The sequence below is a fragment of the Stegostoma tigrinum genome, chromosome 34 (assembly GCF_030684315.1).
Source record: "Stegostoma tigrinum isolate sSteTig4 chromosome 34, sSteTig4.hap1, whole genome shotgun sequence".
NCBI lineage: Eukaryota > Metazoa > Chordata > Chondrichthyes > Orectolobiformes > Stegostomatidae > Stegostoma > Stegostoma tigrinum.
This window is the reverse complement of record NC_081387.1, coordinates 25,683,884-25,711,579: the sequence shown is the minus strand read 5'-3', so window position 1 is coordinate 25,711,579 and position 27,696 is coordinate 25,683,884. Positions and strand designations below refer to the sequence as shown.

At 46.6% G+C, this 27,696-nt stretch overlaps 2 protein-coding genes across 4 annotated transcripts in view; one reads left to right on the top strand and one right to left on the bottom strand.

Annotated features, from left to right (window-relative positions):
• The window catches only part of LOC125446346 (butyrophilin subfamily 1 member A1-like), a 79,479-nt gene extending 66,586 nt beyond the window's left edge, over positions 1 to 12,893 (bottom strand). For 2 of the 3 annotated variants that reach the window (XM_059639768.1, XM_059639769.1), the window contains exons 1-2: positions 12,760 to 12,893; positions 10,208 to 10,293 (exon numbers count right to left, since the gene is read on the bottom strand). In XM_059639768.1, the coding sequence (XP_059495751.1) occupies positions 10,208 to 10,265 (58 nt within the window). In that variant the 5' untranslated portion in view covers positions 10,266 to 10,293; positions 12,760 to 12,893. Of the gene's footprint in view, positions 1 to 10,207; positions 10,300 to 12,759 lie in introns of those variants that run through there. The other variant, XM_059639771.1, reaches the window with a different exon arrangement.
• The window catches only part of LOC125450601 (uncharacterized), a 506,390-nt gene that overhangs the window by 387,845 nt on the left and 90,849 nt on the right, over positions 1 to 27,696 (top strand). The gene's annotated exons all lie outside the window — the stretch shown is intronic.

Below are 27,696 nucleotides of genomic sequence, written 5' to 3'. Positions count from 1 at the left end.
GTGTGGCCAAGATGTACGGAAAGGCAGTATTTTGCCTTTGGACTGAGCAGGCAGTTCACCTGGCCTTCGGGGAGAGGGTCACTGTTGCAGGAAATATCTCAACTCTCTGGAGGTCATAGCCAAGAGGGTCACGATCTCCATTATTCTGCCCTTTGTTGCCAGTGAGTTTCTCCTCCCCCATTTTCAGCTACTGGGGTCGGGGAGTCTGGTCAGGGGTGGGGCACATCGTGCTCGGGCTGTAGGACCCAACCCTTAAGAGTGAGTATTCCTTCCAGCACCAGGTTTCTATTTGCTTGGCCCTGGAGGAGCTAGATGGGGGCACCTTTATCTGTGCTTCATGAAAGGAGCAGGCCTTCCTGATGGCATACAGCGTGCGGTGTTACCCATGTAAGGAGGTGGGGCACACGAGGAGGAATTGCCCCACCATCAAGGTCGCCAAAGTTACACTGACAGCCGTTCCTCCCCCCCGCCCTCCCCTCCCGAAGTAACACTGGGAACACTGAGCAGGGCCCAAGCCGGAGGTCACTGTTAGCACGGTGTGTGGTGGGGAAGGGGAGTTGGCATCAGACTTTGGTGCAGAGGAAGACAAAACACCATGAGTCTGTTGCGTGGATCTGTTTCCTTGTGCCCCTGGAGCAGACCTGCTACCCCCACCCAACCGAGGAGGCCCTGTGTGACTGGGCTGAAAGTGATGCAGATGGCCTTCCCCCGAGTGTTTGTCCAGTGGCTGGAGGGACAGCCTTTGAACCCCCAACCATACTAGATGCTCAGGGTGGGCGAGGGTTAAGGATAGCACCCCCCGACAACTGTGAACAGGAAGCAGTGCCACGCGCTGCATGAGGGGGGCAGGCGAGGGGGTGGGAAGCTTTCCTGTCACTCAGGGAGGGCACAGCTCTTCCCACAACGTCAAGCCCCTAGTACTTCGTGCCCTCCAGTGCCACGGCCAAGCGAGTCTTAAACCTCGGGGGTTGCAGTGGGCCCTCCTGCTGCCTCGAAGCCACTGACATCACTGTCCCCCACTGACATCACTGACCCCAACCCAACCCCACCCACAGGGACAAGCTAGGACCCCATGTAGGCCATGGTATAGACACTGGAAACCATGTGCTGACCCTCCGACAGCGCTGAACCTCGCTCTCTTTCCCCCATAGCTGTTTTCCTCACTCCCCCCCCACCACGCCCAGTCTGTTTTACCAGGAACCTTGGTCCTGGGGGAGGACCTTATCCCCGAGCCACCAGGTGACCCGAGATCGGGAGAAGAGCAGGGCCCTGGACTGTCTGCCACTCAACGACTCAGACCCGGAACATCCCCCGGGTGGAGCTCCCCGTTGGTGACCCTGGGGGTGATGTCCTCAGACCAGCCCCACTCTTTTGGCGGGGATGGGGTGTGGTCTGAGGACTCGGGCTCAGTGTTAGGTGCTGGAATGATGCGGAGTCCGTCTCCAGTGAGGCTTTGGATTCCCTGGTGCCCCCCACTGAGTTTTGCTCATTCCCCAGTGGAGGAACTCCGGGATTTTCTCAGGACTAATCTCAGATATTGCAATTGAGTCCAGCTGGCTCTGGGCCACTGGAACAATTTTGAACTGGTCTTCTGGTCCACCCGGCAAGCTGGCAGCACATCCGAGCTGGTCCAAAACAACTGATGGCTGTGCAAGATGTTCCTCGACGGACTTGTGAGGAAGGCAAGGGACCTGTGTGCTCTTCCAACTTCCCCCTACTGAGTGCTTTACATTTTGGTGATGGATATAGTCAGCCTCATCAACAGCAGCAGAGAGTCTCAACACAGATTCCAGAACTTCATAGGCCTTCGGATTGGGAAGTATGCAGTGTGTTTCCTGCAAGAAATACATACCCCTGGAGTCAAAGCTCCTGCTGTGGCAAGGACGGGTCGACGGAAAAGGAGATGGAGAAAAAGGTGCTCGGCCTGGAGTCACACCTCTGTCAGCCCGATGTGGACCTAACCGGGTGGGGAGCGTAAGAAAAAGGCCGTGCTCCGACACCTGCAGCTTGTTGGGCATGTATGAGAGGTCACGGATCCTGCTCCTCCAGGGCCTGGACCACGACTCCCTCTTCTTCTACTTGCTAATAAAAAGGTGTGGCACCTGTAGCAGGGCCTTGTGCTGTTGGCCAACAACGGGTCTCTTGTCTCAGATCTGGAGGGCGACATTAAAGCCTATTTCTTCGATCTATTCTCTCTGGATCCATCAGTGAGAATGATCACAGAAATCTGTGGGAGGACCTGCTGCAGATCAACCCGGGTAACACCAGAATGCTTGACGCTCCTGTTACCTCTGAGGAACTGACCAATGCCTTCACCAGGTTCTTGGGTAGCAACTTGCTGGGCTGAATGGGCTGACCAAGGAGTTCTTCAGGCCATTCTGATGGATAACACTCCTGAGGGAGTGTTTTGTAGCCGGATGGCTGGCCCTTTCTTGGCACAGGGTGATCATCATCCTGCAGACAAAGAAAGGAGACCTTCAGTCTCTAAAGAACTGGCATCCGGTCTCCCTCCTCAGCACAGATTATAAAATCTGTGACAGGTGTTGGCTTCTCTGGCAGCTGTGTTGAACCACATGATCCACCCTGAACAGTCACACCTAGTCCTGGGCCGGAGGATCCATGACAATGACCATCTGGTCCAGGACCTGACCCATTTTTGTCCAATGACTGGTGTATCAGGGGCCTTCCTGTCTCTCGATCAGGACAGGGTATTCGACAGGGGGTGATCACGAATTTCTGCTCGGGCCTCTGTGAGCATTTGAGTTCAGAAAGCAGTTCCTTGGCCAGATATGACTTCTGTGTTCCAATGTAGAGTGTCTGGTTAAAGTTAGAGGTTCCCTCAGGGACCCATTTCGCTTTGGGAGAGGAGTACGTCAGGTGTGCTCCTTGTCTGGCCAGCTGTAGTCCCTGTGGTTTGAGCTTTTCCTGTGCCTTTTGCAGAAGAGATTGTCAGGGCGGGATCTGCGCAGACCAGGTATGGGGTTGTTCTTTCGGTCTATGCTGATGATGTTCTCATGTTCAGCAACCCGTCTGACCTGGGGAAGATGCACACGTGCCAGGTGGTGTACACGGCGGTGTCTTCCACCAGGATCGATCGGCCCAAATGTTCCACACTCTTGGTCGGTCTGTGGTGGGTGGACTCTGCTGGAGGAGTTACAGGGGCTCAGCTGGAGTACCACACATCTCCTCTATCTGGGGTCTGCCTGAGCTCAGCTGAAGAATCCTGGCCAGTGAATTGGCAGCAGCCGGAGGCCAAAGGCTTGGGTTACCTACTGCTCAGAGTGCTATCTTGCAGGAGCTGAGTGCTGGTTAGACACGAACTGGTGGCCTCCTTGTTGGAGTACCAGCTGGTCACTTTGACCCCTCCTCCTGGTTTTTGCTGCAAACATTCAGAGAATGCTCGATCACCTCTGGAAGAAAAAGATGCACTGGGTCGCTGCACTGGTTCTGAGTCTCCCTATTGAAGAGGGTGGTCAGTTGCTGCTGTGTGCCTCTGCACCCAGGTGGTGACTTTCCACTGTCAGACTTTGCAGCGACACTTTTGCCCCGAGCCTCTTCCGAGATAGTGTGCCCTGGTGCCATTTTTCCCGCCTGTGCGTGACCTCATTAAAAAAACACAGCTCCTGTTCATTGACCGTGAGGTTTGCAGCTTGCCCTCAGGATGCTGCCTGCCTTTTCCCAGGACCTGATTGCTGCCTGGGATGTGTTTGACTCGTGCCGGACCTACCTGCCATCAGGAATAACGACAATTGTCAGAAAACCGTTACCCAGGAATCTGCACCTCCACAATCGTGGGTTTGAGTGGCTGGCAGAGGGAGGGCTGTGGACGATCTGTGTCGAGGACATGCTGGGTGGTGGGGTCCTGGGCTGGATGTAGCCATAGGAATTGGCACTCTGGGCAATGGTAAATGTCTGGCTCATAGCCACTGCCATTTGACACCTAAAAACGGCAGTGCTGTGTCCCAATGTCGTACAGCAGATGGAGGATGCTCATATGTGCCTTGTGTGCATTACCCCTGCTCAGGCAGAATTTCACATTGGCCACAGGATCCTGCACCTCCCTCGGGAACCTGTGCCCCACAGCCTGGGCCACCTCCACAATATCAGTTGTTTAGGGAAGCAAAATGGCAGGTTATGTGGAGACGGCTGCTGCACACCTTCCAGCTCTTCCCCTTCATCCACTGGCCGGGCTGGCTGTGGCATTCTATTCACCTCCGGCTGGTGGTGATCCCCAGTGGAGGACTCTGTCCGTGGGATTCCTCCCTCTTTCCGTTGAGGAACTGGGTTGGAGGGTGTTGCATGCAGCAGTCCCGTATAACTGCAGGTTGCGGTGGTTCATGAACTCCCAGCCCAACTGTCTGTTGTGGTGCTGCAGAGTCCGTGGACATGTACATGTAGCTGTGGGCATTTACACTCTCTTTCTCAGTTATTTGAAAAACTTTTTATTCTGTTTTTGCTCTCATTTCAGCCCAACGTTCCTGATCTTTGGGCACTCGGTGCAGACAGATTAGAGGACGTTGGGTCTGGTCCTGGGCCTGGCCTGGATGGCTGTAAACAGGTCCAGGCAGTGGGCTGTCGAGGGAGTCTTCTCTGCCGACTGTCTGCCCTTCTTCGTTGGTTATGTTTGAGCCAAGATCTCATTGGAGAAGGAGTACATGGTGTTCAGCAACACTCTTGATGCCTTTTTGGAGAGATGGGCACCGCAGGGGATGGAATGCCTTATTTCCCCCTCCAACCCGTCCTGACCCTTCCCCTTTACTTTCTTCTACTGAAGCAGGCAGTGCCTTTATTGGGCTTTGCTTGTTAATGGTTCACTGGCCACATGGGTGCTTTCTCCTGGTGGTGGAAATATTGAATCAAGTTCTTACACAATGGTGTTATTTTACTGAATCACTACACACACACAAATAAAGGGCGATAGGATACCAGCTTCTGTGCAGTTATTTAAGAAAAACCTCTCTCAAATCCTCTCATAGCCTTTTCCTCTCCAAGAAAATAGTCTCACCATCTCCAATCTGTCCTTATAACTGAAATGCCTTATCCCTTGATTCATTCTCATAAACCCCTTCTGTACTCCCTTCAATGCATTCACATCCTTCCTCTTGTGTGGAGCCCAGGCTGTACACAAATTTCCAGTAGAATAAATATTTAAACAAGTTCATCATAACCTGTTTGCTCTTTTTGCTCTCTGGCCTCTTAAGGAATTCTCAAAACCATGTTTTATCAACAGCTTTCTCTACCTAGAGAGAGTCGGGACTGCAGATGCTGGAAGCCAGAGTCAATCAATGTGGAGTTAGCATCCGACCTGCTATGCTTTTCCAGCTCCACGTTTGTGAAGCTCTCACTACCTGTCCTGCCACCGTTCATAAATTCTCGGGTCTCTTTGCTAAAAAAAATCCTTCATTTTGTACGATTTCTCCATATTCTTTGTATCAAAGTGCATCATTTTGCACTTCACCGCACTGAATGATGTCCACAACCTACCCACCGACTCCGTGAACATGTCAATGTGCTTCTGATGTTGTACGCTGTCCTCCTCACAGTGACAATTCTCCGTTGTTGTGTCATCTGCACATTTCTGGTCAATGAATATCCCCAGGATGTTGACATTGAAGGATTCAGTGATGGTAACCCCACTGAATGTCATGGGGAGGTGGTTCGATTGTCTCTTATTGGTCTTGGTCATAACCTGGCATTTTTGTGGCGCAAGTGTTACTTTCCTCACAAGTCTGTTGTTTGGCACTTTGTCAAATACCTTTTGGAAGTCCATGTGCACAACATTAATGGCCTTACCCTCATCACCACTCGCTGTTACATTTCAGTTGCACATGATTTTCCCTTAAATTCACTCTGATGCTTCCAACTCAAGCCACACGGCAAATAACTGTTTCCTGAAATTTCCACACAACCAAAGTCCTGACAGGAATTGTTACAGAGATAGTAGGCCTTGCCAATGCTGGAGAATCTGAGATAAAACGGTGTGAAGCTGGATGAACACAGCAGGCCAAGCAGCATCAGAGGAGCAGGAAAGCTTGACATTTCGGGTCGGGACCCAAATCCACCCACATTGAAATATTTTTGTCATCATTGTCACTACAATTTCAACACTCTTTTCCTTCAAAATCCTTGGATGTTTTCCATCTGGTCCCAGTCACTTGCCAACTTGAAGTATTAGCAGCTTCTCTAATACCACCTCTGCAAGAATTTTAAACCATTTTTGTGATTGATTTTCCACTTCTGTCTGGTCTGAGCAGCATTCTGCCCATATGTAACTAAGTTGCTAATTTCTCATTCCACACTTCAGCCACAGATTTTGCCTCTCAATGAGAATTTGCTTTTTGGTCTCTAATTGGCCCTGTTCCACTTTTTAGTAATCCTTTTAATGTTATTATCGAATTTCAGATTTCCTGTCATATTTGCTACAAGTCTTTCTCATAAACCTCTTTGCTTCACGTATTTGTTTTTACACCTCCCTTTTGAAATTTCTGTATTCAGTTCATTCTCAAATAGATTTATCACCTGACATCTGTTGAAGGTGTACCTTTTCTACATTAGATTAATTTTATTAACTTTGTCATTCAAGGGACTCTTTGTTTGTCCTATCTTTCTCTTTTCAGGGAATATACCTTGACTGTGCCCAAACCAACTATCTTCCCTTGGAAGGGAGTACACTATAATATGTATCCCCCAACCTTGGCTTCCAGTCTATCGGGCCCAGCTTTGACCTTGCTCTTATTGAGACCAGAAGCCATTCTAAAGAAATGTTATTGGATCCGAAATGTCAACTCTACTTTCTCTCCACTGGTTCTCCCAAACCTGCTGAGGTCCTCCAGCAACTTCTGCTTTTGTCTCAAGATTTCCAGCATATGCAGTTCTTTGTTTCATTTTGCCACAGTGACTCTGCCGGATTGTATAAGGATCATCTAAATGTACTCCTCGTACCTCCTTAATTACAGATTGTACCGTTTTCCGAAGGACAGGTGTGAGATAATCTGCTGATAGTTTATTGGCTTCTGTCTCCCTCTTTAGTTTTACAATTTGCTGGGGCTTTTGCAAAACCTTGGGAATGTTGGAAAATTATGAACTATGTTTTCATTATATCTGCAATCATTTCCCTCGGGTGTAGGCCAACGAATCCTGGCAACCTGATGTCCTTCAGTTCCATTTTTATTTTCCCAATTATTTTTCTCTGGAGATCATGATTGTTTGAAGTTTCGCCATTCCTTTGCCTTTTGGCTTTTTTAGCATTCGTAGGCAGATCTTTTTGTTTTCTTTTTAAAGGCAGATGAAAAATATTTTGTTCAATGTCGCCATAATTTCTTTGTTTGCCAATATTAATTCCCCAGTCCCATTGCCCAATGGATCAATATCCATTTTAGCTACTTTTCCTCTACTTTCACATACTTGCAGAAATTTTGTCTGTTCTTATAGCTTCAAATTTTTTCTCAATTTAATTTCTCCCTGGTGTTAAGTGACCTCTTACTGGCTTCTGAAATACTTCAAATCTTCTTCCCTGCAATTCACCTTTGCAGAAGGTCAGCTTTCTCTTTCAATTTGAAGCCACATATATAATTAGTCAGCAATGGTGTGTCCTTCTCAAAGGATTTTCATACTTAATGTATTTCCTTGCTGCCATTTGTGAAATATGGTCAGGCACTAGCCTTGGTCAACTTGTAATCACATCCTCGTACTGGTTATCATAACATACTCATTCATTTCTATTTGAGGCACATGAACATTCAGATAAGGAGCTTTTAAAAGTGTTTTTAAATCAACTTTCCTGACTCCAATTTAGTTTTAGCTGCATAATTCCTTATCATCAACCATATTGCCAATCTGCGGTAATGCCTTGCCTTTTTTTTTCAACCTTCAAAATACTCCTTCATGTGAATCAACACGTCCCATTCACTATTAGTTTAAAGCCCACTCTTTAGCCAGAGTCCTATCCTACAACTATCACAAGGCCAGGCCTGGTTCAAGTGAAGACTATCCCAATGATATCTCTTTCTTCAGTCCTGGTGCCAGAGCCGGATCAGTCAAAATTAATTTCTCATGCATCATTGTACATCATGCATTAAATTTTCTGAAGGTATATACCCTCGACCAATTTGCCTATGGTTCAGAAATCCAGTAATTCAGTAATCCAGAAATTCTCACATTTGTGGTTTTGCTCTTTGAAACATTCACTGGCTGCTCATGTTCCATCAACAGAACTTCTTTCCTTGTCATTGATGTTCTGAGGAAGCATCACTGGACACAAAACATGAACTCTGATTTCTCTTCAAATTCTGCCAGACCTGTTGAGCTTTTCCAGAAAATTCTGTCTTTTTGTTATTGATGTTCAATGGATTACAAGTGGATCCTTTTTGCTCCACTGAACATTCATCCACAAGTTTAGACCATATTGTCTGCCCCAATCTTGTTTTGTGTGTGTTTGTTTTTTGGATGGCTCATTTTTCTTCATGTATTTCATCACTAATCATTTTATTTCACATTTAGATGGCTACTGTCAAGGAATTTACATCTCAGCTTGACACATCTTTTGTGGCTTCATTTCACCCATCACCACTTCCCTTCCTTTAAACAATGAAATCTTTTCTCACTTTAATCCTTGCCTTCCATGGGATCATATTCATTCCCTTTTGTTTTCTTGACACTATCCTAGAACAGTCGTTTAAAAGATATTTACTTTTCAAATTTCGAAAGCAAAGAGCGATGGATGCTGGAAAACTAAAACACAAACAGAAAGTGCTAGACAAACTCAGCAGGTCTGGCAGTGTCTGTGGGGAGTGAAGTAGAGTTACCATCTCAAGTCCAATGATCCTTTGTCAAAACTGAAAGTAGCTGGGGAAGGGTGGCATATGCCAATGTAAGGGTTGCGTCAAGGGATCGTGGTAGGATCGAGTATAAGTGCCCAGAGAGAGTGAGTGACAATGAGCGAGAGACACAGAAACAGAGAGAGTGAGATAGAGAGAGATAAAGAGAGATGGACAAAGAGCTTGCTGATGGAAAGCCAAGAGAGGGATAATTGCTGGAGAGGGTTCCAATGAGAAGATTAAACAGTGAATATTGTTGGGATGCATAGGGACTACATCAGCCAACAGGACTTGCATATTCTGAACTTGTTAAACTCACTGTTGAGGCCCGAGGGCTGTCAGGTACCTCGACAAAAGAAGCGGTGTTGTTCCTTGAGATGAGCTTCTCTTCAGCGATGCAGCAGCCCCGAGACAGAAATGTTAGCATGGGAACACACCATCTCCTGAAGCTGAAACAAGGGATCTTTGGCACAGGGAATTCCCAAGTCACTAATGGATAGACACTGTACTCTTTACAAGGTCTACCAAGAAATCTCAGGATCAGTGGGAGCTGTTTGTCACTAGATCTTACCCAGTCTCCTGTGGGTTACACTAAAGTTATAGGAGGCATCTGATGGGACAATGAAATCTGGAAACAACATTTTAAATAAATAGAAAGCAAAGTTATTAATAGCTTTCACAGGGCAGTGACCAACATTGTAAATGGAATTTCTAAAAGCAACAATAAAAATAATTCCACAATATAATTTAATAACAGTGGAATTGGGACTTATTCAATCACTGTGTTTCAGCAGCCATGATATTCATCCCTATGTTGATTAAATCTTGTTAACGATATAGACACACCAAGCTGATGCCATATGTGAAGGGTCTGTCCCAGGAGGAGACACTGAGTAGTTTGGCTTTGTACTCATTGGCATTTCGAAGAGTGCGATGCAACCTTAGTAAACCATACAAAATTCATAGGGGACTTGGCAGGGTAGATGTGGAAAGGCTGCTACAATTTGAGAGAGAGTCCAGGACCAGGTGGCTTAAAATCTGACCAAGGGCTTGCCTATTTAAGACAGATGAAGTGGAATTTCTTTTCTCAGGAGGTTGAGCTTGTGGAATCATTTCCTGCACAAGGCTGTTGAGCCTTGGTCATTCAGTTTCTATATTCAAGGCTGAGACAGAGTTTTAAACAGAAAGAAATAACAGGTTCTGGGGAAAAGGCGAGATAGTGGAGTTACACGTGATCAGACCAGCCAAGATCTCACTGAACTTCAATGGGTTGAATGGCTTACTTCTGCTCCTTTATATTATGGCTTTAAAAATAATCTTCAGATGCATGGTAAACAATACCATTTGAGAGATGTCAGTAAAATAACAAAACAAGTTAAAATTCTCCATACCGTACCCGGAGGCCAGAACCACAAGGAGCAACAACACGATGTTCTGAATCGCCTTCATCTTAAGGTCTTATCAGAAGAACCATCATCTGGAGGAAGTGAGAGAGAAAGAATACTTGAGGTATTTGTCAGAAGTTACTCACCATTAATCTTTTATGTATGGCTTTACAAACGAGCCTGGAGAAGAGCACTGTTGTGCTCGTCCCACTGATACACACTCAAGATAACAATTAGCAAAGAAAGCAATTCCCAATCATGCAATTTACAGGAGGCTTTGTTTTAAGAAAATGACACCAATGTCCAAGGTGAACTTTCAATGCCCTCTTTTGAAGAAACCACTCCAAGCATGTCCACAGTTCTTAAAATAAATGGCTTTTTTCATAATCCTTCAGAATTTACAGGCTCCACATAATATGAAACAAAAAGTTTCTTTGAAACAATATTGTTCACCGATTATTGTTGATCAGGCTTGATACCACTAATAGCAAGTTGTTGGTGAAATTTCCATCTCTGTGGGTCTAATAGCCCTGAACATTATGAATACCTGTGCGCTGCATTGTTTTTACTTTCATGAATTGTTTTGTGTCTCCCTATGGAGTCTTTCATCAAATTGTTGCTCATGTAGAAACAATCTAGCATTAAAGGTGAGTCAGGACTTTATTTTTTTTTCCCTGGGATGTGAACTTCATGGCATTTATTGTTCTGCAGCAGGCGGTAAAGAAAGCAAATGATATGTTGGTCTTCATATCAAGAGGATTCAAGTACAAGAGGAGAGATACTTTGCTGCAATTATACAGGACCTTGATGAAACCACACCGAGAATATTGTGTGCAGTTTTAGTCTCCTTATCAGAGGAAGGATTTTCTTGCAATAGAGGGAACGCAGCAAAAGTTTACCAGACTGATTCCTGTCATGGCTTGAACTGATTATGAGGAGGGGTTGAATCGGTTTGGATTTTATTTGCTGGATTTCACAACAATGACACAGGATTTAATTGAAACCTGTAAAATTCTAACAACACCAGATAGTTTACTGATAACAGAGTCCAGAGCCAAGGGCCACAATTTCAGGGTTACGGGGTAAATCATTTACAGCTGAGATGAGGAGACATTTCCTCACTCCGACAGTGATGAGCCTGTGGAATTCACGACCAAAGCAAACAGTTCAGACCAAAACATTATCGGATTTCAGGAAGGAGTTGGCTGGAACATTTGGGGTTAAAGGGATAGAAGGACAAGGGGTGAAGCACAAACAAGCTATTTCATTGGATGATTAACCATGGTCATAACCAATGGCAGGCAGGCTGAATGGCCTATTCCTGATCCTAACTTTCTAAGTCTCTCTTCCTCATTGCCCTTGTGAAGGTCAGGGTGGCCTGCTTTCTCATACACCGGGATAATCAGAGGACACTAATTTAAAACGAATGGCAAGTTCACTGAAGGTGACAAGAGGAAAAGCCTCAGTGAAAGGCAACATATTACACAACTCATTGCACTTTTCTTAGCGACCTCAGACTATCTGCTCCGAGGTTAAAGGTGTTCTGTTAAAGGGGGCTCTGTGTTATCTAAAATGTTCAATCTCTAACTGAGGCCATAACGGAATTGACCCAATGACAGGATACGGATGAAAGGGAAGGTATTACTGAGAGGTTTCCCGTGCGGACAGGGGATAAAGGGCCACACCTCGGGATCTCCCCCTTCGGTTCATCAGATCCCAAACAAAGTCACCTCACTCGGAGTTTTTATTTTATGTCCCACACAGGGTTTTCATTCACTTTCAATCTCTTCTTCTTCCTTCCAGACCTGCAAAGGCTCTGATTTGTTTTCCAAAAAAAATCCCCGAATATACGTTTCCGCTCAAGAATTTTTCCTTTTTTTCGTTTTAAGGATATAACAGTCAGAATACAGGTTTTCCTGCTTTGTCTGTTGCCTGATTAGCTCCGCATTTCCGTGTTTAATTATTTGCTCCTATTTTGTGCCCGAATCCCACCGTCTGTGAGATTTAAAGTTAATCTCGGAGGCGCCGCTGTGTGCTGTCCCCGGGAGTTGGGGTGGGGGCGGCTCTCATTACATTTCACGCTTTTACAGTATTCACTGGCTCAGCAACGGAGCGGCCCGCACTCAGTGCCGAGTCAACTTTCGTTTACAACCGGGGGACTAATGATTTATTTCAAGTGCTGATCGTTCTCTGGGCCTGAATGATTTTATTTGAAATATAAACACAGCAAAGTTCCACAGTCTGACTTTTACAAGACAACTTTTATTTCCGTGTCTCTTGCTGGGTGCAATGTCTAACGCGGAAGGCTTCAATGTGTTTCAGAAAAGTCCTCCCGCTCCTGTTCCTTTACGCTGACAGGACCCAGTTCCACACTTTGATAAGTGATTATAGACACTTTTTAAAAAGGTTTGAAACATTTCATTGATCAGTTCCCACCTGGGCCCGGTTTGGCTCCTTGTGTTTAATTGGGATCTTCCATCGTGAAGAACAACGTCCCAATTCCACTGGAAATAAAACCCACCCGAGAAAGTAAAGAATCTTTCGAGCTCGTTACTTACTTGCAGCAATTTGATCGAAGACTTTTCGCTCTTTTCCAGCGAATCTTTAAAGACGAAAAACCTACGCAGTTGCAAACCCGAAAACACTTCCACTTTCGCTTTCACTGCATACTCCCCGCTGGGCGTGATGTCAATCATTGGCTGGGACTTTATTGCATATCTCTAACCTCCCTGAAGGGGCGGTAGTGAGCTTGGCTTTTTCCCCCAATCCACTGCATTGTTTGGGGTGGAGGACACTTGCAGCTCTGTTGGAAAGAAGTGCTGGGATTTTCATCCAGGGGCCTGAAGGGAATTGTGATATATTTCCAAGTCGGAATGGTGTGACTTCGGGGGAACTTGTTGCTGTATCTGCTACCCTTGCCCTTCAAATGTTAATTTAAATTTGTTGTTTAAAGTTATGAGATGAACAATCAGTCATTCCTGAAAAGGTACTTGGCTGGTGTTAACGTTTTCTTTCTAAGCTAATCCTTTAAGAGAAATGTTGTCATGTCAATAATCCAAGGAAAACTGACTGAAGGTCTCCCCCTTTTTCAGTGCACATCTGAGAAAACCCATGAAACACAAAAAAGTCAATAAATTAAATCATAATACTCTGTACTATACGGACCCTGTAGTTTCGGTCCTGAGTGACTCATTATCAGTTACTTAATGTCTCATGCGGACACCATGTGTCCCGCCTCCATTGACCACACCATTAAAATCAGTCAGGTAGCCTAGCTCACCTATGAGCTAATACTAACCTGATGCTGGAGACACCACATGTCATGACCAGATCTCGCTTGGGATCACAGCATTTTGTAATAACTCAACAGATGAAGGAAAGACCGAAACTCCAGTACAAATGTGGGAGACGGGCACCTTTCATCACCCTCACTTCATCTTCCAACGGCTGTAATCCAAGTCGGTTACTTGGGGTGGCTAGAGCACTTTTCCTTCCTCGGGCTTACATCCGTCTGGGAGAAACATTTAAGGAATATGTCGAAGTTCTATCAGTGCTGCTTATTGGTCTTCCCTGTTATTAATACATCATCGAGATAAATGGTAACATGAGGTGGGCCAAATACAACATTCTCTATAGTCTGTTGAAAAATCAAAAATGCTGACAATACCCCAAATGGAAATCTGGTACATTTGGAACAATCCCTGATGGGTATTATTTACAGCATACTTCTGGGAATCTTCATCTCATAGCAATTGCAAGTAAACATGGCTGATGTCCAGCTTCGTGAAGGACAGCACCCTGTTGGCTATGCTTGTAAATCCTCTATGCGAGGGACTGGGTGTTTATTTAGCTGAAAATATGCTGCTATAGGTTAGCTGCAAAATGGTTTACTGTTTTTTTAAAATCCCCATAAAGGCTAACCAACTCATCCAGCTTCACAATGGGTATGACTGGTGTTGCCCATTCCGCAAACTGGTTTGGTTTGATGATTCCTTCACTCTGATTTCTGCCTCTACATTTGCCTGTAAGGCAAATAAGAATGTAAGAGCTAGGAGCAGGAAGAGTCCATCTGGCCCCTCGAGCCTCCCCTTCCAATCAATTAGATCATGGCTGATGTCTTTGAGACTCAGCTCCACTTACCCGCCCGCTCACCATAACCCTCAATTCCTTTACTGTTCAAACATTTATTGAACCTTGCCTTACAAACATTCAGCGAGGTCGCTTCAACTGCTTCACTGGGCAGGGAATTCCACAGATTCACCACCCTTTGGGTGAAGAAGTTCCTCCTGACCTCAGTCCTACATCTGCTTCCATTTATTTTGAGGTGATGTCCCCCTAGTCCTAGTTTCACCTGACAGTGGAAACAACCTCCCTGTCTCCACCTTATCTATTCCCTTCATAATCTTATAAGTTTCTGTAAGATCTCCCCTCATTCTTCTGAATTCTTATGAGTATAATCCCAGCCTACTCAGTCTCTCCTCATAATCCAACCCTCTCAACTCTGGAGTCAACCGAGTGAATCTCCTTTGCACCCCCTCCAGTGCTAGTATGTCCCTTCACAAGTAAGGAGACCAAAACTGCACACAGTACTCCAGGTGTGGCCTCACCACTGTTCGTCAATTGACACACCATAAAGTTTTTGCTCCCATTCTGTCTTAGCTAACTCTTCCCTCATTCCGTTATAGTCTCCTTTGTCTAAGCACAGGACATAGGGACTGGGTTTAACCTTCTCACTCTCCATCTGTATTTTAAATTTGACCAGACTGTGATCGCTCCTTTCAAGAGGATCCCTAACTATGCGATCATCATTAATTATTCCTGTCTCGTTAGACAAGACGAGATCTAGAATAGTTTGCTCCCTCATATTGTTCAAGGAAATTATCACAGATGCATTCTATGAACCCTCCTCAAGGCTGCCATGACTGCCTGGTTTGACCAATCGATATGTAGATTAAAATCCCCTATGATAATTGCTGTACCAATTTTACATGCATCAGCTACTTCTATGTTTATCGCCTGCCTCACCTCGATGTCATTATTTGGTGGCCTATAGACCACACCTATCAGTGGCTTCTTCTCTCTGCTATTCCTAATTTCCACCCAAATGGATTCAACCTTTTGTTCAGTAGAACCAATACCATCTCTCACTACTGCCCTGATATCATCCCTAAAAATCAGAGCGACACCACCTCCCTGACCTTCCTGTCAGTCCTTCCGAACAGTTTGATACCCCTGGATATTTCGCTCCCATTCATGACCATCCTGCAACCACGTCTCTATCATCGCCACTAAATCATACCCATTTACCATGATTTGCACCGTCAACCCATCCACCGTGTTCTATATGCTCTGGGCATTCAAATAAAGTGCCCTTATGCCAGTTTTTGCGCCTTCTTTTTGAGTCCTGTCACCTCCATTACTAACAGCTGTTGAGTTCTCCTTCCCTTTAACTTTTTTCCTAATTTTCAATGGAGCTGAAGCTTCCTCGTCACCTGCTAACCTGCTGCTTTGCCTTCCATTAATTGTTATACTGTCTGTACGCTCACTCCTCCCTTCCCCCCTACTTCGTAATTTAAAGTCCTATTGACCACCCTATTTACCCTTTTCGCCAGAATACTGGACCTGGCCCTGTTCAGGTGTAGTCCATCCCAGGGTTGTAGATCCCTCCTGTCCCAGAACTGATGCCAGTGCCCCATGAAAAGGAAACTCCAAGCAGTTGGACTGTTCTGTATCACATGTCCTTCAAAGGGAAATTTGCAAAGAAAAGTCCCTTGGCCAACAGTCCATCAGGAAGTAGTCAGCACGTAGAGTCGCTGTGACCGTGTGAGAAAAGGAGAGGGTGGATCCTGTTGGGTTACTCACTGAGCAGACGGTCAAAGTCATATAGCAGCATGTCTCATCATCAGAACTTTCCAACAAGCACCAAGACATCACTTGGCAGGTGGTGAGAAGGGCACTGCCTGTGAGATTCTTTGTGTATGCCCGGTCGATCGGTGCCACCTCATGCCACCCTTGAAGCAGTGCTGAGGAATGGACTAAAGCTTGGGGCAGCTGCTGCCAAGTTGCTTTAGGGAAAGACCACTGTCAGAGGTCTTCCTGCTGAAGGTAAATGGGGTCCATTCATTTATCGGACTGTACCAGTGTCTCAAATAGATGTAAATATTAGTATTGAATGTATAATAGAGGCCTTTGGATAGAGCCAAAGTCCAATGTTTTGTTTGTTTATTTGCTATGCAACTGCACAGAACTGAACTGCATTTCTGACAATGTATATGTGCAGAGAGATTTTTTATGAATAAAGTATATTTTGAGGTAAAAGAAAGTCTGTGCCAACAATAATGCCATTCTAAATTAATCCGATCTGCCTTCACACGGCACATGGCCCTCTATTCCCTGCCTGTGCATGTCTCTGTCGAAATGCCTCTTAAATATTCCTATAGAATCAGCTTCTATCTCTTCCTTTGGCAGTGTGCTCCAGGCACCTACCACTGTCTGTGGAAAAGCAAACTTAACTCACACATCTCTTTCAAACTTTTCGCCTCTCATATTAAACCGATGCCTCTTGATATTGACATTTCCACCCTGGGAAATGTCTCTGACTATCCACACTATCCACACCTCGAATCATTTTATATACTTCCATCACATTGCCCCTTGGCTTCTAATGCTCTGGTGAAAACAATCCAAGTTTGTCCACCCTCTCCTTATCGCTAATGCACTCCAATCCAGGCACCATCCTAGTAAATCTCTTTTTCACCCTCCCCAAAGCATCCACATCCTTCCGATAGTGTGACAACCTGAACATGACGAAACTAACCAAAGGCCAAACTCAAGTCTTATACAGCTGGAACATAACCTGTCAACTTTTACACTCAGTGCCCAGACTAATTCAGACAACCATGCTGTATACATTCTTGACCACCTTATCTGCTTGTGTTACCACTTTCTGGGAGCTATAGACTTGCACCCCAAAGCCCCTCAGTATATCAATGATCCTAATGGTCCTGCCATTTCCTGTATTCTTCTCTCTTGCATTTGACCTCCAAAAATGCATCACCTCAGCCTTGCCTGGATTAAATTCCATCTGCCGTTTCTCTGACCAGCTTTCCAACTGTTCTGTATCCTGCTGCGTGCTTTGGCATTTTCCTCACTGTCCACAACTCGAGGCATTTTTGTTTAATCTGCAAATTTACTGATCAGACCACCGAAATTTTCATCGAAATCATTTATACATAATGCACACGACAGAGGTCCCAGCACTGATCCTTGCAGAACACCATTGGCCACCGACCTCCAGTCAGAAAAATATCCCTCCACAACTGTCCCCCAAACAAGCAAATTTTGTATCCAACTTAGCAACTCATGGTGGATTCCACTACCTCATCTCTGGGCCACTACATTGAACATAGAACATACAACATACAACGTGGTACAATACAGCGCGGAACAGGCCATTCAGCCCTCGATGTTGCGCCGACCTGTGAACTAATCTAAGCCCCTCCCCCTACACCATCCCACCATCATTCATCTGCTTATCCAAGGGCTGTTTAAATGCCCCTAATGTGGCTGAGTTAACTACATTGGCAGGCAGGTCGTTCGACGCCCATGCCACTCTCTGAGTAAAGAACCTGCCTCTGACATCTGTCTTAAATCTATCACCCCTCAATTTGTAGCTATGCCCCCTTGTACAAGCTGAAGTCAACATCTTCGGATAAAGACTCTCACTGTCCACCCTATCTAATCCTCTGATCATCTAGTATGTCTCTACTAAATCCCCTCTTAGCCTCCTTCTCTCCAATGAGAACAGACCCAAGTCCACCAAGGATACCAAGATCCCTCTCACATCCACACTACCAAGAATCTTTCCATTGACCCAGTATTCTGCCTTCCTATTATTCTTACCAAAGTGAATCACCTCACGTTTATCCGCATTGAACTCCATTTGCCACCTTTCAGCTCAATTCTGCAATTTATCTAAGTTTCCCTGCAACCTGCAACATGCTTCCACACTGTCCACCACTCCACCGACACTGTGTCATCTGCGAACTTACTAACCCATCCACCTCTGCCTGCATCCAAGTCAATTATAAAAATGGCAAACAGCAGTGGTCTCAAAACAGATCCTTGTGCACACCACTAGTGACCTGGCTCCAGGCTGAATATTTTCCATCAACCACCACTCGTTGCCTTCTTACAGAAAGCCAGTTTCTAATCCAAACTGCAGAATCTCCCTCAATCCCATGCCTCCGTATTTTCTCCAATAGCCTACCATGTGGAACCTTATCAAAGGCTTTACTGAAGTTCATGTACACCACGTCAACTGCCCTACCCTCATCCACATTCTTGTCACCTTCTCAAAAAGCTCAATGAGGTTTGTGAGACATGACCTGCCCTTGACGAATCCATGCTGACTGTCTCCAATCAAATTATTGCTTGCTAGATTATTATAAATCCTATCTCTTGTAATCCTTTCCAAAACGTTTACTACAATAGGTCTGTAGTTACCTGGGTCATCCCTACTGCTCTTCTTGAGCAAGAGCACAACATTTGCCATCCTCCAGTCCTCTAGTACTAAACCTGTAGACAATGAGGACTCAAAGATCAAGGCCAAAGGCTCTGCCACCTCCTCCCTAGCTTCCCAGACAAGCCTCAGAAAAATCCCATCTGGCCCAGGGGATTTATCTACCTTCACATCTTCTAGAATTGACAACACCTCCTCCTTACCATGTGGAACCTTGTCAAATGCTTTTGTAAAGTTCATGTGACAATATCCACTGCCCAACCCTTATCAATCAGCTTCATCACTTCCTCAAAAAATTCAGTCAAATTTGTGACACAACACCTCCCCTGCACAAAGCCATGCTGACTATCCCTAAATTCAAGAATCTACTCCACGATTTCTCCAATGTTTAGGTTCTCCAGTCTTTAATTTCCTTGATTATCCTTAAACAAAGGAACAATATGGGGTATTTTCCAGTCTTCTGGGCCTTCATCTGTGGCTAACAAGGACACAGACTCCATATCAAGGCCCCAGCAGCCTCCTTCCTTGCCTCTCTCAGTACCCAGGGATTGATCCCATCATTGTTTAATTCAGGGGCAACATAGGGATGTTCTGAAAGAATGGAATGCTAGGGTTGCAAAAATAACAATGTTATTTCGGTACTTTAAGTACAGTTCCTTTCATTCCATCAAAAAATTTAGAATCCCAATCCTGCAGAATATCTAGTCCAACATTGGGCCAAGCATTGTGATTTTTTATGGCTGAGTGTTAATTGTTTTGAGCTTCACGGATGGTTTCTCTCCACAGGTTCCAGCGAGATTTCTCACTGCATCAAACCATATCCGAGTTACTCCTGACATTGGGGAAGGCCTCACTGGACTCCTTGCCTGATTTAACTTCTTTCTTTCTATAGCCAGGATCATTCAGCTTCCCTCCCACCCAATATACAGTCCCTCTTCCGCACCTACACAGGCCCCAAACCGCACCTCTTCCTCCGGTACATTGATGACTGTATCGGCGCCGCCTCTTGCTCCCCAGAGGAGCTCGAACAGTTCATCCACTTCACCAACACCTTCCACCCCAACCTTCAGTTCACCTGGGCCATCTCCAGCACATCCCTCACCTTCCTGGACCTCTCAGTCTCCATCTCGGGCAACCAGCTTGTAACTGATGTCCATTTCAAGCCCACCGACTCCCACAGCTACCGAGAATACACCTCCTCCCACCCACCCTCCTGCAAAAATTCCATCCTCTATTCCCAATTCATCCGCCTCCGCTGCATCTGCACCCACGATAAGACATTCCACTCCCGCACATCCCAGATGTCCAAGTTCTTCAAGGACCGCAACTTTCCCCCCACAGTGATCGAGAACGCACTTGACCGCGTCTCCCGTATTTCCCGCAACACGTCCCTCACACCCCGCCCCCACCACAACAGCCCAAAGAGGATCCCCCTCGTTCTCACACACCACCCCACCAACCTCCGGATACAACGCATCATCCTCCGACACTTCCGCCAGCTACAATCCAACCCCACCACCCAAGACATTTTTCTATCCCCACCCCTGTCTGCTTTCCGGAGAGACCACTCTCTCCGTGACTCCCTTGTTCGCTCCACACTGCCCTCCAACCCCACCACACCCGGCACCTTCCCCTGCAACCGCAGGAAATGCTACACTTGCCCCCACACCTCCTCCCTCACCCCTATCCCAGGCCCCAAGATGACATTCCACATTAAGCAGAGGTTCACCTGCACATCTGCCAATGTGGTATACTGCATCCACTGTACCCGGTGCGGCTTCCTCTACATTGGGGAAACCAAGCGGAGGCTTGGGGACCGCTTTGCAGAACACCTCCGCTCAGTTCGCAACAAACTACTGCACCTCCCAGTCGCAAATCATTTCCACTCCCCCTCCCATTCTTTAGATGACATGTCCATCATGGGCCTCCTGCAGTGCCACAATGATGCCACCCAAAGGTTGCAGGAACAGCAACTCATATTCCGCCTGGGAACCCTGCAACCATATGGTATCAATGTGGACTTCACCAGTTTCAAAATCTCCCCTTCCCCAACTGCATCCCTAAACCAGCCCAGTTCGTCCCCTCCCCCCACTGCACCACACAACCAGCCCAGCTCTTCCCCTCCACCCGCTGCATCTCAAAACCAGTCCAACCTGTCTCTGCCTCCCTAACCTGTTCTTCCTCTCACCCATCCCTTCCTCCCACCCTAAGCCGCACCCCCATCTACCGACTAACCTCATCCCACCTCCTTGACCTGTCCGTCTTCCCTGGACTGACCTATCCCCTCCCTCCCTCCCCACCTATACTCTCTTCACCTATCTTCTTTTCTCTCCATCTTCGGTCCGCCTCCCCCTCTCTCCCTATTTATTCCAGAACCCTCACCCCATCCCCCTCTCTGATGAAGGGTCTAGGCCCGAAACGTCAGCTTTCGTGCTCCTGAGATGCTGCTTGGCCTGCTGTGTTCATCCAGCCTCACATTTTATTATCTTGGATTCTCCAGCATCTGCAGTTCCCATTATCTCGCATCTCTATCTATAATTCTGTCTGTTGTTATCATTCTTTTCATCAAGTCTGATGTTGGAGATAGATCAAGGTGTGGCATTTCAGTTCTAGCATCACATTTCATTCATCACCGAAACACGAACTGTGGTCCACCAGCGCCGTAGATCGCCTCAATTCACTGGCACAAAAAAACTTGTTTAAAAAGATCTTCCACAATCGCAAACGATCTGCTCCTACTTGGTAAACAAAAAGCAGACATTTACCCTGAGGAATGCAGTGTGGAAAACAGCAGCAAGGATTTAATTACTGCTGGAAAGTGCAAAACCTATTCGGCTGAGTGAGGAGTCAGCACATCAGCTGGCTCAGACTGGCTCTCTTCAAAAATGGGACAAAATATTTGGGGATTAAAGGCAAATTAACTTTGAAATTCTTCCAAGTTGCTCTTCCTGTTGTGTCCCCTCTGCCTCTATTTATTAAATACAGATTCCCAGAAGCCTTTGTAACCCCTTTCCTTCATCTATTCTGCTGCCATCAACAAATTCTGCACATTCATCCCCAGGTCCATCTGCACCCCATTTACAATTGTATCTTTTATTACATATCGTCTCTCCTTATCTCTCCATCTTTTTAAAAAAAGTATTCATTTCAGGGATGAGGGCATCGCCAGCTGGGCTAGCATTTGCTCCCCATCCCCGGGGGGCAGTTCAGAGCCAGCCACATTGCTGTGGGTCTGAAATCACATGTAGGACACACATGGAAAGGATGGCAGTTTCCCTTCAGGGAAGGACATTCACATTACTTCAATATTCAGTGGTTCTTGCTGCTTCTGCTGATGTCCTTCCCGAAAGGACATTAGTGAGCCAGAAACAGCAAGAACTGCAGATACTGGGGAGTCAGGGACAATATAGTGTGAAGCTGGTGGAACAGAGCAGGCCAGACAGCTTTGGGGGAACAGGAAAGTTGATGTTTTGGGTCCTTGAGTTCCAAATATCGCTATTTGGGGGAATATTCCCGTTTACTTTCTCCAGCCCAAAGCTCAACCAGTAACTGTTCTCTGTTCAGGGAGACGAACTAACGTCCCTCCGAGGGTGAGTCTGTTGAATTAATCATCAACAACAAGGAACTGGTGGAGACAGAGAATGTGTCTGTTTTCACTGGTGAAGATGCGAAATGAAATCAAGAATATTTCAAAATCTTGGAACAATTTTGGGGGAGAGAGGAACTGATCACAATACCATTCACTGGAGAAGTTACCAGGAAACCCATGAGAACTGAAGACTGGACCTGATGGCCTGCCTCCCACTGTCTGAATGGCAGTGGCTGCTGAGATAGTGTTAATGATCATGAATCTTTTCAAATTTTTTCAGGGTCAGCAAACGTTCCGGTAGATTGAAGCATCACTCATGTAACACCTCTTGTCAAGGAAGAAGCGAGACAGAAAGCAGGAAACTATCAGCCAGTGAGCCTAAAGTTTGCCAAATTCTGTGTAAAAGCATGTCCTGCCTGTAGAACAGAAAACCTCAAACCACAGGCTGCTCACTGATTCACTTTAACCTGAGAACCGTGATGCCATTTAGTCAGAACAGAAGGAGGCCATTCCAGCCTCCAGCTTGATGTCTGCACAATTACATCATTTAATTTCATTCGTTATGTCACGGCCAATCTCAGGAACATATTCATTATTTTACTTTTGATTGGTCTCTGTGTAAATGTCTGTCAATGTTAATATTTTCTGTAGACATTCACCGCCACCTGGTGGCGACGATTGGGAATTCACATTTACCCCCGCACCAAACCCGCATTACCGCTTTCTGTCACTTGGTGGTGCTCCTGCTCTCTTTTTCTCTTCCCTGCAACCCTTGTTGGAGTCAAAGTGCTGGAGACTGAGTCACCCTGAGGATTCATTTCAGATTTAAAATGTTCACTCTGTTTCTGTCTCCGCAGGTGTTGCCTGACCTGCTGAGTATTTGCAGCTTTTTCCGACTTGATTTCGGATGTCCAGCATCCGCACTATTTTAATTTTTCGGCATGTGAGCGATGTCCGTCGTCGATATTCTGTCGCAGTACCATTTATCGCCAGCTGGTGGCGGCCCTGTACCACGTATAACATGGCCGTTCAGCAATCACCGCGGCGTATGCTACAAACCGCAGTATTATTCCCCGCCGGAAGGTGGCAACATTGCACCAATTATTCTTCAACTGGGATCAAACTGTTGTGCAAATGGGACTCGCTGGGAGTAACCCGAGGAACTGGATAATCTTGTGGACCATTGGTAGCGCTCCTGCCCCTGGCTTAAGTCGCTCTTGTGGAATTAATGGCAAAGGAAGTTGTTCTCATGACTCGGCCGCACAGATTGAGGACTATTTTGCAAATCCTTCTTACATTTACCAGGAATGGTGAGATTCCTGGACATGGAATTGGAGCTCCCACAATGACCACCAGTAGCTGCAGGAACTGTAAAAGGAACAATCACACTCAGTTGCTGGGCTAAAACACAAAGTTCTGTAGAAATTCAGCAGGTCTGGCAGTACCTGGGGAGAGAGAAACAGAGTTAACGTTTCCACTGCAGACGGGCAGTCCGGCATTTCCCCAGAGGGATTCGGTGTGTGACAGGAGCACGGGAAGTGGGAAGTCCTGTCTCATGGTTATTTTCCTCCTTTTTTCCTGATCCAATTCTCTTTCAGTTGTGGTCCCGCCGGGATTGTCTGATCAAAACAGGCTTTGGCGCTGAATCCCCTGATCAGCTGCAGTTTTATTTCATTCCTCGCTGTAAAAGGGAGTAAAAATCTTGCTCTGTGCAAACAAGATTTCCAAATTCTCCTCCTCTTCGAAGAGATTAATTTGTGCAATTTCTGTCACCAACCAGGGGAAGAGCTAAAAGCCTGATGCTACACAAATGCAGCTTTGCCTCCCCTCAGTGTTTGGATTTCTCCCTCGGGATTTCATGTTCTGGGCGCAGAGTGAGAAATGGAAACACAGAGAAATCCCAGCTCCAGACTGGGGAGCAGGTGAAGGGAGGGAGGGTGGGACTGAAGCAGCGAGTAAATGAAGGAGAGACACAAGATATTTAATTTACTGTTTATTTTAACTCTCCAACATTTATCCTTGTATTAGTTTTATTTACAGACTGGTTGTGATTGTACAAAGTAAAAGCTGGAACCTCAATGAGGGAGAGAGGGTGGGGCATTTGTGAGTGTGGGGATCATATCGGCCGGCACGGTGGCTCAGTGGTTAGCACTGCAGCCTCACAGCGCCAGGGACCCGGGTTCAATTCCAGCCTCGGGTAACAGTCTGGGTGGAGTTTGCACATTCTCCCCGAGTTTCCGGGTGCTCCGGTTACCTCCCACAGTCCGAAGATTTGCAGGCTAGGTGGATTGGCCATGCTAAATTGTCCGTAGTGTTCAGGGGTGTGTGGGTTATAGGGGGATGGGATGCTCCAAGGGGCGGTGTGGACTTGTTGGGCCGAAGTGCCTGTTTCCACACTGTAGGGAATCGAATCTAATCATTCTCCCTGGGGATGAAGGTGTGTTAGGGGGCATGAGACGGCCAGGAGAAGGTGGATGTGAGGAGGGGGATATTTGTGTGGAGAGAGAGAGGGTGGGGTATTTGTGAGTGTTGGGATCATATCTTTAGGGCGGTGTGTGCAGGTGGGGAAATGTGTGTGGATGCAGGTGTTTGTTGGGGGTGGGTGGCATTTATGTGTGAATGGGATGTGAGTGCCGAGGAAATGTGTTTGTGGGTGTGTGTGTGGGGGTTTGGATATTGGGGGGAGTGATATGGATTAAGGTTATGTCTGGGGATGGTATGGATGTGTGGGAAGGTGTGTGTGTGTGTGTCAGTGGGGAGTGTTTGTGTGGCGGGGGGTGTTTGTGGAGGGGCAAGTATGTGGGGGAAATGGATGTCTTTGGGGGCTGTAAATGGGGGAATGTGTGTGTGGGGGCATGGATAGTGTTTCGAGCTGGGATGGCATGTGTGTGCTGTGAGCTTGCACATGGGCGGGGGCGAAGTATGAGGGGCATGTGTGTGAGTGGGTGTGTTTTGGGGGAAATGTGTGTGCGGGAAGATAAGGGTGTAATGAAAGGTCATGTGTGCTGTGGGGACAAGGGGTGGATCTAATTGTGGGAATTGGAAGGAGGTGTGGAGTTGGGATGGAATTGTGTGTGTGTGTGTGTGTTTGTGAGTGTCGAAGGTGTGTGGTGGGGGAATAGGGAGAAGGCGTGTGCTGGGGGAAGGGATGTCCGTTGGAGGGACTGTTTGCGCAATGCGGGGGAATGTGGGTGAGTTGGATGAGTTTCTGTGTGGCATGTGTGTATGAGGGGTGCTGTGTTTGCAGGAATGTGTGTGTCAGCGGGAGGAGGATGGGTGTCTGAGGTGATGGGTGTCTGGGAGGAATGTGTGTGGGGATGGAGGAGGTGTCAGCTTGTGTGTGTGTGTGTGTGTGTGAGGGTGACGTGTGTGTGAGGGTGACAGTGATGTGAGGGTGACTGATGTGTGTGTGGAATAATTGTATGTTCAGACTGTTTAATTTAGGTTGAGTAGTATTGAGTTAAAATAACACATGACCAGGAGCACGACAGAGGAAAACTTTTCCTTTATGAAACAGCGCACATTCCTGTAACTGCAACCTGCCTTTCCCTTGTCTGAGAAGTCACGTAGGACAGACAGCAAAAAGCTGGAGCTCACAGCATCTGTACCCTCTTATCTTCACTGCGTTCCGCTTTAATTAATGTGTGTCTGTTTGCCTAAGTAATGACCGTGTTTGCTAAAACCCAGTACAACTGTAGTTTGTTTTAACTTGTTTGCACAAATTCTGCTTTTTTTGTGCTTGTCAGCGTCTTCGGAGCTGACCGTTTGTCAGCGTTGACTTCCTGTGATATCATGAATAAAATCCATCCTATCTCGAAGTCTGGGCCTTTGGTGTGTAACCTGATTGAGTGACTTTGACATTCTGGCATAGCCGGCAGGATCCCTGGATCTATATACGATGCTTGTATGGGATCCGAACAAATTGATGAAAAGGAAGTGAGAGAGGGATTCGAGTTTCCCTGGCAGTGACCCACAATGTGCCGCCCCGATCCGATCTGGGGGTGACTGGAGAGACGGGACGGGCAATGCCACATGTGGAAACAGAAACTTGTGACGAAATCCTCAAGTTATAACACATGACCTATTGAGGCAAAAGAAAGAGTCAAGGAGACTTCGAGGACTGAGATAGAAAGAGATCTCGGGGTTGGGAAGGGCAAATTAGAACATAGAAATACAGAGAGTTAAGGTGTATAACTATAAAGTATTAACATGCATTTGAATCCAGAGTTTGATTCCTTCAGAAGTGGGATTGTTAAAGGCGATGGGCATCAGAATGGGAAAAGAAGCCAAGAATCCCGAGGAGGAAGAGATCCCCATGAGGATGAAGAAGGAAGCCATAAAGAAGATCAAGAAAACCATGGTAGACTTGTGTTTTCCTCTCCTCCTGCAGACTGTCCCTTTCTCCCTGTGGGCACTGCACAAAAACCACGTTGGGCCCGGTCTCCTCGGCCCTGCCCCTTCGGGTGGATGTTCGGGCCGGGGTTGTCCTGCCCTCTATTAAACAGCACCGTTTGTCAAAGGGAGGCAGAGGAGGGGGTAAGGCCGGTCATCGAGGGGTTACTCACTCAAGGCGTTTTGTGCCCTGCCCATAGCCCCTACAACACTCCGTCCTGCCTATCCCAAAGCCTGACCAGGAGGGCGAGCTGTCAGTAAAATAAAAGCGACAGGGAATCAATTCCACAACGACAACCTCCCGGGGTCTGAATGGTGTCCCTTTGGGACTTGGTGGAGCACCCTGGCCCACTGTGGGATCATGCTTGTTATAACTGTCGTACGCATCCTAGCGACCAGCCTAATATGCACCATCCTCCGCCACGGGCGACAAAGCCCTGTTCCCATGTTTCCCCGTTACATATCCAACAGTCCCGATTGTGATGAGAAGGATTGTTTGGGCATGAGACCTTTTTCCCTGGGGTGCAACCCTCTGTTCACAGAGGAAGCCCGGTGAAGTTGACCTGGGTATCAAAATAGGGGGGTGGAAATTGTGGAACAATTGTATGTTGAGACTGTTTAATTGAGGCTGAGTAGTAATGAGTTAAAATAACACAGGACTAGGAGCCCGAAGTCGAGAAACTTTACCTTTATGAAACAGTGCACATTGCTGTAACTGCAACCTGCCCTTCCTCAGTCTGACAAGTCATGTAGGACAGACAGCAAAATGTTGGAGCCCGCAGCATCTCTACCCCTTTATCTTCACCGCATTCTGCTTTAATTAATGTCTGCCTGGTTGCCTAAGTAATGACCGTACCTTGCTAAAACACAGTACCATGGCAAGAGGTAACACAGTGTGGAGCTGGAGGAACACAGCAAGCCAGGCAGCATCAGAGGAGCAGGAAAGCTGATGTTTTGGGTCAGGACCCCATTTCTGAAGAAGGTCCCAACCTC